The following is a 19834-nucleotide window of genomic DNA, read 5'->3' as shown; positions in this document are numbered from 1 at the left end:
ACTAAAATTGGCTGTGTAGTTGATAAAGAAAAAGAAAGCCTTAGACTGCAGGAAGATAGCAATCAACTGGTCAGGTGAGCAGAACAGTGGCAAATGGAATTCAATCCGGAGAAGTGTAAGGTAATGCATTTGGGAAGGGCTAACAAGGCAAGGGATACACATTAAATAGTAGGACACCGAGAAGTGTAGAGGAACAAAGGGACCTTGGAGTGCAGGTCCACAGATCCCTGAAGGTAGCAGGCCAGGTAGATAAGGTGGTTAAGAAGGCATACGGAGTATTTGCCTTTATTAGCTGAGGCACAGAATACAAGAGCAGTGAAGTTATGCTTGAACTGTATAAAACACTAGTTAGACCACAGTTAGAGTACTGCGTGCAGTTCTGATCACATTACAGGAAAGATGTGATTGCACTAGAGAGGGTACAGAGGAGATTTATGAGGATGTTGCCTGGGCTGGAGAATTTTAGCTATGAGGAAAGATTGGATAGGCTGGGTTTGTTTTCTTTAGAACAGAGGAGACTGAGGGGAGACCTTACTGAGGTGTATAAAATTATGAGGGGCTTAGATAGAGTGGATAGGAAAGACCTATTTCCCTTCGCAGAGAGGTCAACAACCAGGGGGCAAAAATTTAAAGTATTTGGTAGGAGGTTTAGAGGGGATTTGAAGGGAAATTTCTTCACCCAGAGGGTGTTGGGAGTCTGGAACTCAATGCCTGAAAGGGTGGTAGAGGCAGAAACCCTCACCACATTTAAAAATTGCTTGGATGTGCACTTGAAGTGCCGTAACCTACAGGGCTATGGTAAAGTGGGATTAGGCTGGATAGCTCTTTGTCGGCCGGTGCAGACACGATGGGCCGAAATGGCCTCCTTCCGTGCTGTAAATTTCTATGGTTCTATGAATGGCTTCTCTTCCTGCTCCCGCATCATTACCTCTGGTGAGCCCAAGGGTCTATCCTTGGCCCTCTGCTATTTCTCATCTCAATGTTGCCTTTCGACAACATCATCTGAAAACACAGCACTTTCCACATGTACGCTGACGACACCAGGCTCTACCTGACCATCACTTCTCTTGATCCCTCCATTGTCTCTAAATTGTCAGAGTAGTCGTCCGAGCAGAAATTTCCTCCAATTAAATATTGGGAAGACCGAAGCCACTTTCTTCAGTCGCCGCCACAAACTCTGTTCCCTAGCCACTGACTCCATCCCTCTCTCGATCATCTGTTTGAGGCTGAACCAAACTGATCGCAAGCTTGGTATTGTATTTGACCCCGATGTGAGCTTCCAATCATAGATCCGTGCCATCACCAAGACCACCTACTTCCTCCTCCGCAGCATTGCCCGACTCTGCCCCGCTTCAGGTCATCTGCTGCTCAAACCCTCATTTGTTACCTCTAAACTTGATTATTTCAGCTCACTCCTGGCTGGTCTCCCACATTCTACCCTCCGTAAACTCAAGGTAATCAGAAATTCTGCTGCCCCGATCCTAACTCGCGCCAAACCCTGTTCACCCAACACCCCTACATGCTCTCTGACCTACATTGGCTCCCAGTTAAGCAACCGCTCAATTTAAATATTCTCATCCTCGTGTTCAAATCCCTCCTTGGCCTCGCCCCTCCCCACCTCAGTAATCTTTCCAGCCCTAAAACCCTCCGTGATATCGGCACTCCTCAAATTCTGGCCTGTTGAGCATCCCTGATTATAATCACTCAACCATTGGTGTCTATGCCTTCAGCTACCAAGGCCTAATGCTCTGGATATACCTCCCTAAACCTTCCGCCTCTGTACCTCCCTTTACTCCTTTAAGACGCTCCTTAAAACCTACCTTTTTGGCCAAGCTTTTGGTCACATGCCCTAATATCTCCTTGAGTGGCTCGGTATCAAATTTTGCTTTATAATGCTCCTGTGAAGCGCCTTAGACATTTTACTATGTTAAAGACGCTATGAAATACAAGTTGTTGTTATTGGGGAGGAATTCCTGAATTGTGTATAAGAGAACTTTCTTGATCAATGTGTTTCCAGCTTAGTGAGGAAGGCTCACTGCTAGATCTAGTTCTGGGAATGAAGTGGGGCAAGTGGAACATGTTTTGTGGGGGAGCATTTGGGGAACAGTGATCATAATATCATCAGATTTAGAATAGTTACGGAAAAGGACAAAGAACAATCAAACATAAAAATACTTAACTGGAGGAGGGCTCATTTCAGTGAGTTGAAAAAGGATCTGGCCCAGGTGGATTGGAATCAAAAGTTGGAAGGCAAAACAGTAATTGAACAATGGGATGCTTTCAAAGAGCAGATGGTTCGAGTAGAGTGGACGCATTCACTGTGTCCATTCACATGCGTATTTTGGCTTCCGCTCCAGACTCGAGCCCATCACTTCTATTTCCACTTTTCTCTCCCCCCCCCCCCCTTTTTTTCTCTTTACCTCTCTTAGACCCATCTCTCCTGTAGTCATACCTCTGTTCATTTTTCTCCTCTCGGGTACTCTGCCCTCTCAAATCCCTGCACCAACCTGTTGTGTATCTGTAAAGCATTCACTCCCATGTTCCGCCACCAGAGAGCGCATCTCCTGAAGTCCCAAGGGATCCCAGCATCCCTTGAGAGCACTGTATATAAGCCGGCCCCTAAGGCCTGTTACTCACTCACCTCCACCTTAGATGCCCTAGTCCCCATTAAAAACATTACTCTCACCCATGTCATTCCCCCTGGTACTCTCCTCATCTTGGTTCCCTCAAGTCCAAGGGATGCAGATTTGAACATATTTGGCGGTCAATTGGTTTAGCCATTCAGCGGCAGATCTGGTTGGGCCACATAGAGCACTACCTGGTCCTGCTCTCCTCTGCCAAAACTGCTCACTATTCCAGGATCATCCTGGAATGCAAAAATAACACCGGCCTCTTTTCTCTATTACAAACCATCTTTTTAAACCCATCTCCCATCTTCTACACCCTCACCTCCAAAAACAAGTGCGAGGAGCTCATGGACTTCTTTGTCACTAAGGTTGAGACCATCCGTTTGCTCCCTCTGCCACTTCCCTCTCTTCCCCTGGCCCATCCTTTAAGGTACCCCCAAACCTCAGCTCTAAATTCGCATCTTTCTCTAGTTTCTCTTCGATCTTCCCTCATGCCCTCTCCGAGCTCACCTTGTCCATGAGACCTACCTCCTGCTCCCTCGAAAGCTATTCCCACTAAACCGCTGACCATCCAACTTCCCTTCCTGGCTTCCATGTTTGGTGATACGGTTAACGATGCACTCTCCTCAAGTACTGTCCCCCACAATTTTCCCCCTAAGGTGCATGGCCGCGCTTCAATCGGGAGGTCACGTGCAGGCCACTCACAAGTTGTTGGCCCTGGAAGGTACCGCGCAGCACAGCAAATTTAAAGGGACCAAGCAAAAAATGCTAGGGAACATTGGTCCCCCATCCGTTCAAATCTGCCTTCTCTATTCAGGGGAAGTCATAACGGGGAACAAAGAAATGGCGGACCAATTGAACGAGTACTTTGGTTCGGTATTCACGAAGGAGGACACGAACAACCTTCCGGTTATAAAAGGGGTCGGGGGGTCTAGTAAGGAGGAGGAACTGAGGGAAATCTTTATTAGCCGGGAAATTGTGTTGGGGAAATTGATGGGATTGAAGGCCGATAAATCCCCAGAGCCTGATGGACTGCATCCCAGAGTACTTAAGGAGGTGGCCTTGGAAATAGTGGATGCGTTGACAGTCATTTTCCAACATTCCATTGACTCTGGATCAGTTCCTATAGAGTGGAGGGTAGCCAATGTAACCCCACTTTTTAAAAAAGGAGGGAGAGAGAAAACAGGGAATTATAGTCCGGTCAGCCTGACATCGGTAGTGGGTAAAATGATGGAATCAATTATTAAGGATGTCATAGCAGCGCATTTGGAAAGAGGTGACATGATAGGTCCAAGTCAGCATGGATTTGTGAAAGGGAAATCATGCTTGACAAATCTTCTGGAATTTTTTGAGGATGTTTCCAGTAGAGTGGACAAGGGAGAACCAGTTGATGTGGTATATTTGGACTATCAGAAGGCGTTCGACAAGGTCCCACACAAGAGATTGATGTGCAAAGTTAGAGCACATGGGATTGGGGGTAGTGTACTGACATGGATTGAGAACTGGTTGTCAGACAGGAAGCAAAGAGTAGGAGTAAATGGGTACTTTTCAGAATGGCAGACAGTGACTAATGGGGTACCGCAAGGTTCTGTGCTGGGGCCCCAGCTGTTTACACTGTACATTAATGATTTAGATGAGGGGATTAAATGTAGTATCTCCAAATTTGCGGATGACACTAAGTTGGGTGGCAGTGTGAGCTGCGAGGAGGATGCTGTGAGGCTGCAGAGCGACTTGGATAGGTTAGGTGAGTGGGCAAATGCATGGCAGATGAAGTATAATGTGGATAAATGTGAGGTTATCCACTTTGGTGGTAAAAACAGAGAGACAGACTATTATCTGAATGGTGACAGATTAGGAAAAGGGGAGGTGCAAAGAGACCTGGGTGTCATGGTACATCAGTCATTGAAGGTTGGCATGCAGGTGCAGCAGGCGGTTAAGAAAGCAAATGGCATGTTGGCCTTCATAGCAAGGGGATTTGAGTACAGGGGCAGGGAGGTGTTGCTACAGTTGTACAGGGCATTGGTGAGGCCACACCTGGAGTATTGTGTACAGTTTTGGTCTCCTAACCTGAGGAAGGACATTCTTGCTATTGAGGGAGTGCAGCGAAGGTTCACCAGACTGATTCCCGGGATGTCGGGACTGACCTATCAAGAAAGACTGGATCAACTGGGCTTGTATTCACTGGAGTTCAGAAGAATGAGAGGGGACCTCATAGAAACGTTTAAAATTCTGACGGGGTTAGACAGGTTAGATGCAGGAAGAATGTTCCCAATGTTGGGGAAGTCCAGAACCAGAGGTCACAGTCTAAGGATAAGGGGTAAGCCATTTAGGACCGAGATGCGGAGGAACTTCTTCACCCAGAGAGTGGTGAACCTGTGGAATTCTCTACCACAGAAAGTTGTTGAGGCCAATTCACTAAATATATTCAAAAAAGAGTTAGATGAGGTCCTTACTACTCGGGGGATCAAGGGGTATGGCGAGAAAGCAGGAATGGGGTACTGAAGTTGCATGTTCAGCCATGAACTCATTGAATGGCGGTGCAGGCTAGAAGGGCCGAATGGTCTACTCCTGCACCTATTTTCTATGTTTCTATGTTTCATCACCCCCTCCTCAAAAAAACAATCCTTGACCCCTCAGTTCTTGCAATCTACCGCCCCATCTCCATGCTCCCTTTCCTCTGCAAAGTCCTTAAATGTACTGTTGCCTCACAAATCCAAGCCCATCTTTCCCGAAACTCCATTTTTGAATCCCTCCAATCAGGTTTCCGCCCCTGCCACAGTACCAAAACGGCTCTTCTCAAAGTCATAAATGACATCCTATGTGATTGTAACCATGGTAAACTATCCCTCCTCATCCTTCTTGACCTGTCTGCAGCCTTTGGCATTGTTGACCACACCATCCTCCTCCAACGTCTTTCCTCTGTCGTCCAGATGGTGAGACTGCACTCACCTGGTTCCATTCTTATCTATCTAATCGTAGCCAGAGAATCACCAGCAATGGCTTCTCTTCCCGCTCCTGCACCGTTACCTTTGGAGTCCCCAAGGATCTAACCTTGGCCTCCTCCTATTTCTCATCTACACCCTGCCCCTCGGCGACATCATCTCAAAACACAATGTCAGGTCCACATGTATGCTGAGGACACCAGCTCTACCTCATCACCATGTCTCTTGAGCGCCCCCTCACCCACTGTCTCTGATTTGTCACACTGTTTGTCCGACATCCAATTCTGAATGAACAGAAATTTTCTCCAATTAAATATTGGAAAGCCCAAATCCATTGTCTTCGGTCCCTGCCACAAACTCCATTCCCTAGCCACCGACTCCATCCCTCTCCCTGGCAACTATCTGAGGCTTAACCAGACTATTTGCAACCTTGGTGTCGTATTTAACCACAAGATGAGCTTCGGATCACATATCCATGCCATCACTAAGACCATCTACTTCCACTTCTGTAACATCGCCTGACTCCGCGCCTGCCTCAGCTCATCTGCTGCTGAAACCCTCATCAATGCCTTTGTTTACTCGAGACTTGACTGTTCCAATGCACTGCTGGTCGGCTCCATTCTTCCACCCTCCATAAACTTGCTGCCCATATCCTAACTCGCACCAAGTCCCGTTCACCCATCACTCCTGTGCTCCCAGTTGAGCAAAGCCTCAATTGTAAAATTTTCCTTCTTGTTTTCGAAACCCTCCATCGCCTCGGCCCATTCTATCTCTGTAACCTCCTCGAGCCCGACAACCAATGTTCCCTGTAAGCTGTGCTTTGTTCTGCGCAGCCTGTTTCTTTCAATGTGCGGTCCCATTAAATTTCTGCGCATGCGCGGTATTTCCAATGTAAAAGCTTGTGAGTGGTCTGCGCGGGACCTTGCAGATTACTGCATGGCCGTGCAAGTGCACAGCTTAGAGGGAATATTGCCTACAATCCTCCAAGATCTCTCTGCTTCTCCAGTTCTGGTCTCTTGCGCATCCCCGATTTTAATCAGTCTACCACTGGTGTCCATGACTTCACCTCCCTAAACCTCTCCGTCTCTCTAACTCACTCTCCTCCTATAAGACACTCCTTAAAACCTAGCTCTTTGATTGTCCTAATATCTCATTATGTGGCTCGGATGTTAAATTTTGTTCGATAATGCTCCTGTGAAGCTCCTTGGGATGTTTTACTACATTAAAGGCGCTATATAAATGCAAGTTGTTGTTGTGTCACTGTGGTGTCTTATGTAAATAGGTATATGGAAACTACATTGATGTTGTTATGTTTTCTAGGAATCAGGTGAGTCACACAGGAAAGAACACAAGACAGTTGGTTCTGAGCTGGGCCAAACAGTAATGGTATGTATTGATACCTCTGTAAAATATAGAGAAAATAGTAAAAAAAATGCAATCTATTGTATCATAGAATTATAGCTTTGTGGCTAGAGTTGCCCTGACTGCAATCCAATATAAGCCAACAAGGATTGATATCGTTACAGAAGACCTAAGTATTCCTCTGAAAGATCCACTTAAAAAAAAAAAGAGGGCCTAGAAATTGCAGAAATCCTGCCGGTAACAGCGCAGTCAAGGCTAACGGCCGCCCGCAGAGAGAGCACAGGCAGCATTGGTATTTTGATGCTGCCTACTAATTAACATCGGCCATGCGGAGAATTTGTGGTGTAACGCGCTCTTTCTGGCGTTAAGCTCAGTAGAGGGCTGAAGGTCACATCTGTGGCCCACTTGCCATTAAGGAGAATGAGGAAGAAACAAGTGAATCTGTAGGCCATGTACGAAACAGTTGCCACATTTGTTCCAACAATTTACCTGCCACCCACTCACCAATCAATGTTATAGTTACAGCATTGCATTCAGCTTTTGTAGAGAAAGCTGCCACTTATTGAAAGTACATCAAAGTGACACAAGCAAAGCTCTGGAACCTATCTATGGAAGTCATCTTTTAAATCAACTCAGGCTCTGTCTTGCAAAATTTCTACAGATGGAAAACGGGTTCGGCAAATTGTTTGTACATCGGCAGGGACTCTGTCCACTGCGCCAGGGAAGTTTGTGGTTTGATTGGACATGGGGCTTTATGGGATCGGAGAAGAGGGGGTGCAAATTAATTATCGGAAGTCTGTATCTCTCATTGCACTGAAGAAGGCATGCAGCATTCAGTGTTGTTGAAAGGGACCACAGTTCATTTTTTTTTACATTGAGCCAAGTTGGCTCATTTAATGCTTTCAAGGACTCTCCCCCTTCACTTTGCCCACACGTCACATTCTAAAGGAATAGAGACTAAGCCAAGCTCTTTATTTTAAATGCTTGTTTAAATTTTCATGTAGCAGGAAGAAAAAGATATGTGGCAGGAACGATCAAATCCAGCGCTTTGCAGTTTATGACACTGTTGTAATAATTCCATTGATATGCTGAGGTCATTTTAGCCACTGGCTTGGAAGGGTCTAACAACAGAGGGCTTTTTACTATTCCATGGTGAGGACAGAGTACTAATATCTCACACCTTAAATTATTTGAATTCAGACTTTGGATTTCAGAGACTGAAACAGTGAACAGCCGTAGGTGATTCCTAATTCGAACCTCAAGCTTATTGTTCTAGTCATTCAGACGTAATCATTTGCAATATTCTGCATCCTCCCATTTGTTACATTCAGTATTACAATCCCAGGCAAGACAGTTTCAAATAAGCAAACCACTGGAAAAAAAATTAAACTTTACCGACAAATCGCAAGGGTTAGCTCTCCAGACCTAGGCTTGAGATTAATATAAACGCTACTACATGGAGATAATAGTCCTGGCTGTCTTACATTTAAGAATGTAAGAACATAAGAATTAGGAGCAGGAGTAGGCCATATGGCCCCTCGAGTCATTCAATAAGATCATGGCTGATCTTCGACCTCCACTCCACTTTCCAGCCCGATCTCCATATCCCTTGATTCCCCTAGAGTCCAAAAATACTCAATGATTCAGCATCCCCAAACCTTTGAGGTAGAGAATTCCAAAGAGTCACAACCCTCTGAGTGAAGAAATTGTTCCTCATCTCAGTCTCAAATGGCTGTCCCCTTATCCTGAGACAATGCTCCCCAGTTCTAGATTCTCCAGCCAGGGGAAACAACCTCTCAGCATCTACCCTGTCAATCCCCCTCAGAATCTCATATGACTCAATTAGATCTTAGAAGTTTAGATGTTTACGGCACAGAAAGAGGCTATTCGGCCTATCGTGTCAGAGAGATCACCTCTCATTCTTCTAAACTCCAGAGAGTATAGGCTCAGTCTACTCAATCTCTCTTCACAGGACAATCCTCTCATCCCAGGAATCAATCTAGTGAACTTTCATAGAAACATAGAAACATAGAAAATAGGTGCAGGAGCAGGCCATTCAGCCCTTCGAGCCGACACCGCCATTCAATGAGTTCATGGCTGAACATGAAACTTCAGTACCCCCTTCCTGCTTTCTCGCCATAACCCTTGATCCCCCGAGTAGTAAGGACTTCATCTAACTCCCTTTTGAATATATTTAGTGAATTGGCCTCAACTACTTTCTGTGGTAGAGAATTCCACAGGTTCACCACTCTCTGGGTGAAGAAGTTTCTCCTCATCTCGGTCCTAAATGGCTTACCACTTATCCTCAGACTGTGACCCCTGGTTCTGGACTTCCCCAACATTGGGAACATTCTTCCTGCATCTAACCTGTCCAAACCCGTCAGAATTTTAAACGTTTCCATGAGGTCCCCTCTCATTCTTCTGAACTCCAGTGAATACAAGCCCAGTTGATCCAGTCTTTCTTGATAGGTCAGTCCCACCATCCCGGGAATCAGTCTGGTGAATCTTCGCTGCACTCCCTCAATAGCAAGAATGTCCTTCCTCAAGTTAGGAGACCAAAACTGTACACAATACTCCAGGTGTGGCCTCACCAAGGCCCTGTACAACTGTAGCAACACCTCCCTGCCCCTGTACTCAAATCCCCTCGCTATGAAGGCCAACATGCCATTTGCTTTCTTAACCGCCTGCTGTACCTGCATGCCAACCTTCAATGACTGATGTACCATGACACCCAGGTCTCGTTGCACCTTCCCTTTTCCTAATCTGTCACCATTCAGATAATAGTCTGTCTCTCTGTTTTTACCACCAAAGTGGATAACCTCACATTTATCCACATTATACTTCATCTGCCATGCATTTGCCCACTCACCTAACCTATCCAAGTCACTCTGCAGCCTAATAGCATCCTCCTCGCAGCTCACACTGCCACCCAACTTAGTGTCATCCGCAAATTTGGAGATACTGCATTTAATCCCCTCGTCTAAATCATTAATGTACAATGTAAACAGCTGGGGCCCCAGCACAGAACCTTGCGGCACCCCACTAGTCACTGCCTGCCATTCTGAAAAGTACCCGTTTACTCCTACTCTTTGCTTCCTGTCTGACAACCAGTTCTCAATCCATGTCAGCACACTACCCCCAATCCCATGTGCTTTAACTTTGCACATTAATCTCTTGTGTGGGACCTTGTCGAAAGCCTTCTGAAAGTCCAAATATACCACATCAACTGGTTCTCCTTTGTCCACTTTACTGGAAACATCCTCAAAAAATTCCAGAAGATTTGTCAAGCATGATTTCCCTTTCACAAATCCATGCTGACTTGGACCTATCATGTCACCATTTTCCAAATGCGCTGCTATGACATCCTTAATAATTGATTCCATCATTTTACCCACTACTGAGGTCAGGCTGACCGGTCTATAATTCCCTGTTTTCTCTCTCCCTCCTTTTTTAAAAAGTGGGGTTACATTGGCTACCCTCCACTCGATAGGAACTGATCCAGAGTCAATGGAATGTTGGAAAATGACTGTCAATGCATCCGCTAATTCCAAGGCCACCTCCTTAAGTACTCTGGGATGCAGTCCATCAGGCCCTGGGGATTTATCGGCCTTCAATCCCATCAATTTCCCCAACACAATTTCCCGACTAATAAAGATTTCCCTCAGTTCCCCCTCCTTACTAGACTCTCTGACCCCTTTTATATCCGGAAGGTTGTTTGTGTCCTCCTTAGTGAATACCGAACCAAAGTACTTGTTCAATTGGTCTGCCATTTCTTTGTTCCCCGTTATGACTTCCCCTGATTCTGACTGCAGGGGACCTACGTTTGCCTTTACTAACCTTTTTCTCTTTACATACCTATGGAAACTTTTGCAATCCGCCTTAATGTTCCCTGCAAGCTTCTTCTCGTACTCCATTTTCCCTGCCCTAATCAAACCCTTTGTCCTCCTCTGCTGAGTTCTAAATTTCTCCCAGTCCCCTCGAAGGCAAGTATATCCTTCCTTAGATGAAGAGACCAAAAATGTGCACAGTACTCCAGGTGTGGTCTCACCAAAGTCCTGTACAATTCCAGCAAGACTTCCTTACTCTTATACTCCAACCCCTTTGCAATAAAGGCCAACATGCTATTTGCCTTCCTAATTGCTTGCTGTACCTGCATGCTAATTCTTTGTGTTTCCTGTACAAGAACACCTAAATCTCTCTGAACACCAACATTTAATAGTTTCCCACCATTTAAAAAATATTCTGTTTTTCTGTTATTCCTACCAAAGTGAATAACCACACATTTCCCCACATTATACTCCATCTGCCACCATTTTGCTTACTCACTTAATCTGTCTATATCCCTTTGTAGGCTCTTTGTGTCCTCCTCACAGCTTACTTTACCACCTAGCTTTGTATCATCAGCAAACTTGGATACATTACACTCGGTCCCTTCATCTAAGTCATTAACATAAATTTTAAATAGCTGAGACCCAAGCACTGATTCTTGCAGCACTCCACTAGTTACCGCCCGGCAACCTGAAAATGACCCATTTATCTCTACTCTCTATTTTCTGCTCGTTAACTAATCCCCTATCCAGGCTATTATATTACTCCCAAACCCATAACTCCTTTTCTTGAAAACAACCTTTTATGTGGCACCTTATCAAATGCCTTTTAGAAATCCAAATATACTACATCCACTGGTTCCCCCTTTTCTACCCTGCTAGTTATATCCTCAAAAAACTCTAATAAATTTGCTAAGCATGATTTCCCTTTCATAAAACCATGTTGACTCTGCCTTATATTATGATTTTCAAAATGGCCTGTTCCCATTTCCTTAATAATGGATTCCAACATTTTCCCGACAACTGACATCAGGCTAGTAGTTCCCTGTTTTCTCTCTCCCTCCTTTCTTGAATAACAGGGTCCCAATCCACTGGGACCATTCTAGAATCGAGGGTATATTGGAAGATCACAACCAATGCATCCACTATCTCTGCAGCCACCTTTTTTTTAAACCCTAGGATGTAGGCCATCAGGGCCAGGGGATTTTTCAGCTTTAGTTTCTCAAGTACTTTTTCTCTACTGATCTTAATTACTTTAGGTACCTCACTCTCAATAACCCCTTGGTTCCCCACTATTTTTGTTAGGATTTTTGTATCTTCCAATGTGAAGACAGATACAAAATATTTGTTTAAAGTCCTTATTCTCTTATTCCCCATGATAGTTTCTCCTGTCTCAGCCTCTAAGGGGTCAACACTTACTTTTGCTACTCTCTTTCTTTTTACATACATGTAGAAACTCTTACACTGTGTTTTTATATTTCTTGCAAGTTTACTCTCAATCTATTTTCTCCCTTTTTTTTGGTAATCCTTTGCTAGTTTCTAAAGCTCTCCTAATCCTCAGAATTACTAGTATTCTTTGCAACATTATAAGCCTCTACTTTTCATAGAATCATAGAAACTTACAGTACAGAAGGAGGCCATTTTGGCCCATCGTGTCCACTTCGGGCAACCAAGAGCTATCCAGCCTAATCTCACTTTCCAACTCTTGGTCCATAGCCCTGTAGGTTACGGCCACTTTAAGTGCCCATCCAAGTACTTTTAAAATGTGATGAAGGTTCCTACCTCTACCACCCTTTCAGACAGTGAGTTCCAGACCCCCACCACCTTCTGGGTGAAGACATTTTCCCTCATATCTCCTCCAAACCTCCCCCCAATTATTTGAAATCTATGCCCCCTGGTTATTGACTCCTCTGCTAAGGGAAACAGGTCCTTCCTATCCACTCTATCCGGGCTCCTCATAATTTTATACACCTCAATCAGGTCTCCCCTTAGCCTCCTCTGTTCCAAAAAAAACAGACCCAGCATCTCCAATCTTTCCTCATAGCTAAAATTCTCCAGTCCAGGCAACATTCTTATAAATCTCCTCTGCATCCTTTCCAGTACAATCACATATTTCCTGTAATGTGATGACCAGAACTGCACACAGTACTCCAGCTGTGGCCTAACCAGTGATTTATACAGTTCAAGCATCACCTCCTTGCTCTTGTATTCCATGCCTTGACTAATAAAGGCAAGTATTCCATATGCCTTCTTAACCACCTTATCTACCTGGCCTGCTACCTTTACGGGTCTGTGGACCTGCACTCCACGGTCCCTTTGTTCCTCTACACTTTTCATTGTCGTACCATTTAATGTCTATTCCCTTGCCTTGTTAGACCTCCCCAAATGCACTGCCACACACTTCTCCGGATTGAATTCCATTTGCCACTGTTCTGCCCACCTGACCAGTACCTAGATATCTTCCTGCAGTCCGCAGCTTTCTTCATTATCAACCACGCAGCCTATTTTAGTGTCATCTGCAAACTTCTTAATAATATCCCTAACATTTAAGTCCAAGTCATTGATATATACCACAAAAAGCAAGGGTCCCAGCACTGGGCCCTGTGGAACCCCAATGGATACAGCCTAGTATTTTAATCTAATACTATCCTTAACTTCTTTAGTTAGCCACTTTTCCAGTGGAGTTTTTATTTCTCAACGGAATATATATTCGTTGAGAATTTTGGAATACTTCTTTAAATGTTTGCCACTGCATATCTACCGTCATACCTTTTAATCTAATTTTCCAATCTATCTTAGCCAAACTTACCTATGTAATTGGCTTTATTTAAGTTTAAGACTCTAGTTTTGGATTTAAGTATTTCACTCTCAAATCCAATGTGAAATTCTATTGTATTATGATCACTGTTCCCCAGAGGATCCTTTACTATGAGATTACTAATTAACCCTGTCTCATTACAAGATGTAAAATAGCCTGTTCTCTGGTTGGTTCCACACGTATTGTTCTAGGAAACTGTTTCGAATGCATTCCATGAACTTTTGCCAATTTGATTTGCCCAGTCTATATGAAGATTAAAGTCCCTCACAATTATTGCATTACCTTTGTAAAAGCTCCTATTATTTGTTGATTAATACTCTGTCCAACAGTAAAGCTACTGTTTGGGGGCCTATAAGCTACTCCTACCAATGTTTTCAGCCCCATGTTATTTCTTATTTCCACCCATACTGATTCTACTTTCATTATTCCGAGCCAAGATCCTTTCTCACTACTGTCCTTAAGTCAGGGCTACCCACCTTCACCCCCACCAACCCCCCAACTTTTCCATTCTAAATATCTTTTTGAAACGTTACTTGAAACATGGCTGTTTGCGCTGCTGAAACGCTTTTAGCAGCTGCATGCACAGGCATAATTTGGAGGGCGTCAAGAGGAGCGGCGATATTTAAAATGGATAAGCATGTGTCAACTCGGCTGACACAACGATTGAAGTCACGCTTTTACTAATTGCAATACTTTCGGCGAGAGCCAATAACGGCAGTGCTGCCAACCTGCCAAAAATGGCAGACGCCTAGGGACACACCAACAGCGGGTGGAAGTGTGGCGGCTGCCATTTCCCACCCTAAATGGGCCTTAACAGCCAGCCGTAAGAATGTGAATTTCTTGGCCGAGGTATCCAAGTAGACTATCTCAATTTGTACTTTTGATCAAGAATGTGAGGATGCTAATGAGAGATGGTGCTGTGGGAAGATTAAACAAAATTAAAAATGCATTTCCTCGACCATATGAAACATATATCCTGTTTTACCTGTGTGAGTTCGGATGTGTTTTTGTAAGTCCCCTGAGGTTTTAAACGCTTTGTCACAACTTTCTTCTGGGCATCTGTATGGCTTTTCTCCTGTATGGGTTCTTGTATGGCTTTTTAATCCATATCCTGAAGACATAAATAAAGAGGAAAATAGAACTTTGAACATATGCAAACAGATTTTTAATTGTATTACAGATGTGCCGCTAACAAGAATGTTAGCTAAGCGAACAGTTTCTTTGTGCCTATTGACATAGGATGCCACAGTGTCAGTGGAGGACTGTTACAGAACAAATGTGTGCATGGAAAGGGATGAGACTGTAATATTTGTAGGCATTTTTGAATGAGCGTCTCAATTGATACGGTTTTCTGTAGCTTGTATACAGTGGTCTACCTGCATTTTGAATGCAATATGGATTCTTGTTAGTCTACTCTAATCATTAGTTAAACTCAAAACTGGGAATTCATGGTAAACCCTGTGAATGGATAAGAAACTACTGGAAGAGTAGAAACTAATGATTACTCATAAGAGGAGTTATGTCAGTGTGTGTGTGTGTGTGTGTGTGTGTTTGTGTGTGTGTGTGAGAATGTGTGGGGAATGGGTACTATGTGGGGTACTCCGTGACTCGGTGTTAGGACCACTACTGTTTCCAATTTACATAAATGGCCTGGCAACTGAATGCAAAGTTGTCAAATTTGCAGATGATACCAAACTAAGAGGGACATTAGAATCAGAGGAGGCAGCTCAGAAATGACAGAATGAATTGAACAAAGTATATCTGTAGGCTGAACAATGACAATTAAATTTAATAGAGAGAAGTGCAAATCCTTGTTGAAATAGTTAAGGATGGGTGGATTAGGCTGGAAACCTCTTTTCAGCTGGCACAGACATGATGGGTTGAATGGCCTCCTTCTGTGCCGTAAATTTCTATGATTCTATGAAGCTGAAAGAGATCTTGGAGTCTTATTATCAACACTAAACATGTCTGACAATGCAGAGCAGCAATCAATGTTGAATTACATAGCCAAAACAGTAAAATAAAAGTCAGAGAAAATGATGATCAATGCAGTACTCCAATTCTGGTCTTTGAGAACAAGGGAGACATTCTGGCACTGGAGACAGTGCAGAGAAGAGTTGTGAGATGGATCCCTAGTGTCAATGATCTGAGTTATGAGGAAATTAGTGAAAAACTTGGGCTTTGCAGCCTGAAAAGGAGGCATTGAAGTGCTGATTGTTTTGTGGGGTTGAGAAGGGATAGGAATGTGAAAACACCACCTATCCTTTTAAGAGATGCTTTAGGTTGGTACCATTAGTTATCTTGCAGTACATAATCTCTTCATTATAATAACCTGACCATATAGGACTGGATGCAAAGAAGCCAGATCATCTAAGATAACTTGCTCACAGACATTATATTTACTTACCAGCATAAAGTCTACCCAATTAATGCTCAGAAATTAATTGTGCCATAACCTACATAAAACAAGACCACATCTACTGACTCAAAAGCAGAATACTGCTGGAAATCTGAAATAAAAGCAGAAAAAGCTGGAAACATCCAGCTGATTAGGCAACATCTGTGGAAAGAGAAACAGAGCTCATCTGACCTTCGACCTGAGACGTTAGCTGTTTCTCTCGCCACAGATTCTGCCTGACCTGTTAAGTGTTTCCAGCTTTTTCTGTTTACATCTACTGTCTAATGTACCAGCTAATAACACCTAGAGTTCAGGCTGTCATTGGTTGGTGGCTCCAGTCTTGTTTCGTTGTATCATAGCACACTGAATTGTGGGGCATTGTGCTGGGTCAGATGCTGCACTCCAGTCAATGTAAGGAAGCTCCATAATACAGTACAACTTTCATGATAAATTTACAACAGTCCACAGCTATGTTTTTCAGGATTTATGATGTTTCAAATTTAAATCAGAGATTTAACATTTTTACCATATTAAAACTATTCTCAATTTAAAGTGATCCTTAATTTCAATTAATTTAAAGCATGAAATTCTCACGTTGCTATGTCACTGAACTTATTAAATTCAAATGATAGGTTTTTCAATTATTTTAGCACATAAAAATCTTTGAATTATTAGTAGACTGTATATGCAGAGACAGTATATTAAAACAGAGTGTAAATCTCACCCCAGCATCCAGTTATTTTATCATTCAAAACTGGTTAGATGGCTGGGAGAATCATTAACATCAGAAAAGATCATTTCAGCCATCTAACCATCTCCGGTTATTCTTTTAAGTAGATAATAGGTAATTCCACGTGTTTTTGTTTTCTGTTCTACCTCCTTCCCTCTTTGTTCTGATTTCATTTAAATGCTTGTTCATTTTTCAGTTCTGATCAAGGGTTACTTGTCTTTTTGCTGCACAGATGTTGACTAACCCATTGTATGTTTCCACCATTTTCTGATTTTGCTAATGATTTTTAAATGTTTGACTCAATAATCTAATGGTTGAGGGAAACACTGTTGATGACTGACCATCCAGCCTGACTCAGTTGTTAGTTTTGTATTACATAAAACCCACAATAGTGCCGACAGCTTTGAGAAGTGCAGGTCTCGAACACCTGGCTGCAAACCAAATATAAAACTGCTGAGACTTGTTGAAAATGGCAGCTGGTTAGATCTACTAAAACAACAGTTGTTAAATGGAGTGTTTCCCTCCAAAGCGATAGTATGCAAGACATATATGCACTCCTCAGTAACTTGGCTTGGAGACTCTTAAGCATGGTGGTGCTCGTTTGTGTCAGGCACCTAGCTGAGTAAAAAAATTTTAGACTTTGGAGTGAACAATGGAGCGATTTGGCAAGTATATGGAGTCTCTTAACCATGAGTCACTACTGACTCACAGGACATGAACACATCGTGCCCATGGAGAGTACAGATTTAAAGCAAAATGCAGCTGACAAATTAAAATTTAAACAGAACCCTTTTCTCCCAGATCAAACATTGATCGGATTTATCTGCTGCCTCTATTGCATTACATTTCCTACATTACAACAAAGACTACATTGTAATGGATAAGTTTTCCCAATTCTCAGCCAGTCACTGGATGGAGAACTTTTGGATGGTAAGACAGAATAAAAGCTGGCAAGATCAGTTCTGCATCATCAAGTAGTCATGCAGCACGATTGGTATTGACAGCTCTGTGTCCCCGACTACCCCATCCTCATAACAGTCAATGCACTTCAAAAGTAATTCATTGGGTGAAGCAACACCTCAATTTTAAAATTATCATCCTTGTTTTCAAATCGCTCCGTGGCCTCACCCCTCCCTATTTCTTTGACCTTCCCCAGCCCTACAATCCTCCGAGATATCTGTGCTCCTCAAATTCTGGTCCCTGATTTTAATCGTTCAACCATTAAGCGATCTGCCAAGGCTTTAAGTTCTGGAATTCCCTCCCTAAACCTCTCTTTCTTCCTTTAAGACATCCCTTAAAACCTATCTCTTTGACGGAGTTTTTGGTCATCTGTCCCAACATCCTTGAGTGGTTCGATGTCAAATTTTGTTGAATAACGCTTCTGTGAAGCGTCTTTGAATGTTTTATTATGTTAAAGGAGCTATATAAATTTATGTTGTTGTTGTTGAAACTCTTGGAGGAATTTCAAGATAATTTATCTCTCAACCACCACCAACAAAACAGATTAACTGGTCATTCATCTCATTGCTGTTTGTGGAGCCTTGCTGCATGCAAATTGGCTGCCATGTTTGCCTGCATAGCAGTGACTACTCTTCAAAAAGTAATTAATTGGCTGTGAAGCATTTTGGAACATCCTGAGGAAGTGAACGATGTTTTATAAATGTCTTTCTTTTTTTATGATAAGGCACTATATAAATGTTAGTATTTATTTAACTAAAGGATAAATGCAGTGGGAAGCAGCAATAGTAAGGAAGTCATTATTTTTTAAGAAACTTACGAAAGGAAAAGCTGAGTAGCCCTAATCAGTATTGAGTTATTTGATCTCACCTGGGGCAGTTGGAAAGGCTGAATGTCCCCCAGTGCTAACTTTTCCTAACTCGACGGTCACTGGATTAATATCTGCGTCAGCCCAAAGCACTGAGTTCTGAATATGACAGTGGAGCAGATGTTTTCCTAACCGTTAACTGATGACATCAGAACAGTTCTGCATACAAGAAGAAATGGTGGATCTTCATAAGGGAAAAATTGATTCAACTGAAGCTATTCTCTTATAGGCAATGAGTCAGGGATTTTATTTTGTTATTAGGTATGGGGAAAAGCAAAGAGGGGAATGGAGGCTGAAGGTACTGCCAGCCTCTGCCTTCCTTTTCCCTGAAGTTGAAAGTCAGCATTCCATAATGGCTCGGTGGATAAATGCATCGCATGGTGTGGTGCGAAGCTGTACTCTTAAATCCCCAAGCTGTGCTAGGTTAACTGATCTCTGCTGCAGCAGAGAATAATACGTGACCTCGGGGTCCATAGCGAGGGAGTGAAGAACAGTTGAGGTGTGCACAGTGGGTGAAAACAGGTTGGGGTTGTGGGATACTCCCACATTCAATTAGCCCACTGACACCCACTATCCAGGCTCACACACACAGTGTGACCATGTAGGAGAAGGCTGTTAATGGAGCATACTGCAGCATAAGCCATTACCTCAGAAAATTGGTGAGTCAGTATTTACGAATGTACATACACATGTATTCACACACATATTATTTGTGCACTCATTTGTGAATGCATCTGCTATGAGGAGGTCATTTAGGAAGTTACTTCAAATTGAATAAAGCATTTCAAAAGACTGTAATAGACACAGATACAGTAGAATATCACTAGCCTGCACAGGATCAGTAATCTAAATGGAGGCAATGGCACTGAAGAGGGTTTATCACTGGTGAGAGGTACTGATAGTGTCAGCTGTGGCTCAGTGGGTAGCACATTCGCCTCGGAGTCAGAAGGTTGTGGGTTCAGGTCCCACTCCAAGGACTTGACCACATAAATCTAGGCTGACACTCCAGTGCAGTACTGAAGGAGTGCTGCGCTGCTGGAGGTGCTGTCTATCGGATGAGATGTTAAACCGAGGCCCAGTCTGTTCTCTCAGGTGGAAGTGAAAGATCCCATGGCACTATTTTGAAGAAGAACAGGGCAGTTATCCATGGTGTCCTGGCCAATATTTATCCCTCAATCAACATAACAAAAGCAGATTATCTGGTCATTATCACATTGTTGTTTGTGGGAGTTTGCTATGTACAAATTGGCTGCCGCGTTTCCCACATTACAACAGTGACTACATTCCAAAAGTACTTAATTGGCT

At 43.3% G+C, this 19834-nt stretch overlaps 1 protein-coding gene across 3 annotated transcripts in view; it reads right to left on the bottom strand.

Moving 5' to 3' along the window:
* LOC139280098 (zinc finger protein 143-like) overlaps positions 1–19834 on the bottom strand; it is a 94386-nt gene that overhangs the window by 24850 nt on the left and 49702 nt on the right. For all 3 annotated transcript variants that reach the window (XM_070899608.1, XM_070899606.1, XM_070899607.1), the window contains exon 10: positions 14562–14687. In XM_070899608.1, the coding sequence (XP_070755709.1) occupies positions 14562–14687 (126 nt within the window). The remainder of the gene's footprint in view (positions 1–14561; positions 14688–19834) is intronic.

The sequence above is a fragment of the Pristiophorus japonicus genome, chromosome 14 (assembly GCF_044704955.1).
Source record: "Pristiophorus japonicus isolate sPriJap1 chromosome 14, sPriJap1.hap1, whole genome shotgun sequence".
Taxonomy (NCBI): domain Eukaryota; kingdom Metazoa; phylum Chordata; class Chondrichthyes; family Pristiophoridae; genus Pristiophorus; species Pristiophorus japonicus.
The sequence above is the reverse complement of the archived record's forward strand: the minus strand, read 5'-3'. Positions and strand labels throughout refer to the sequence as shown.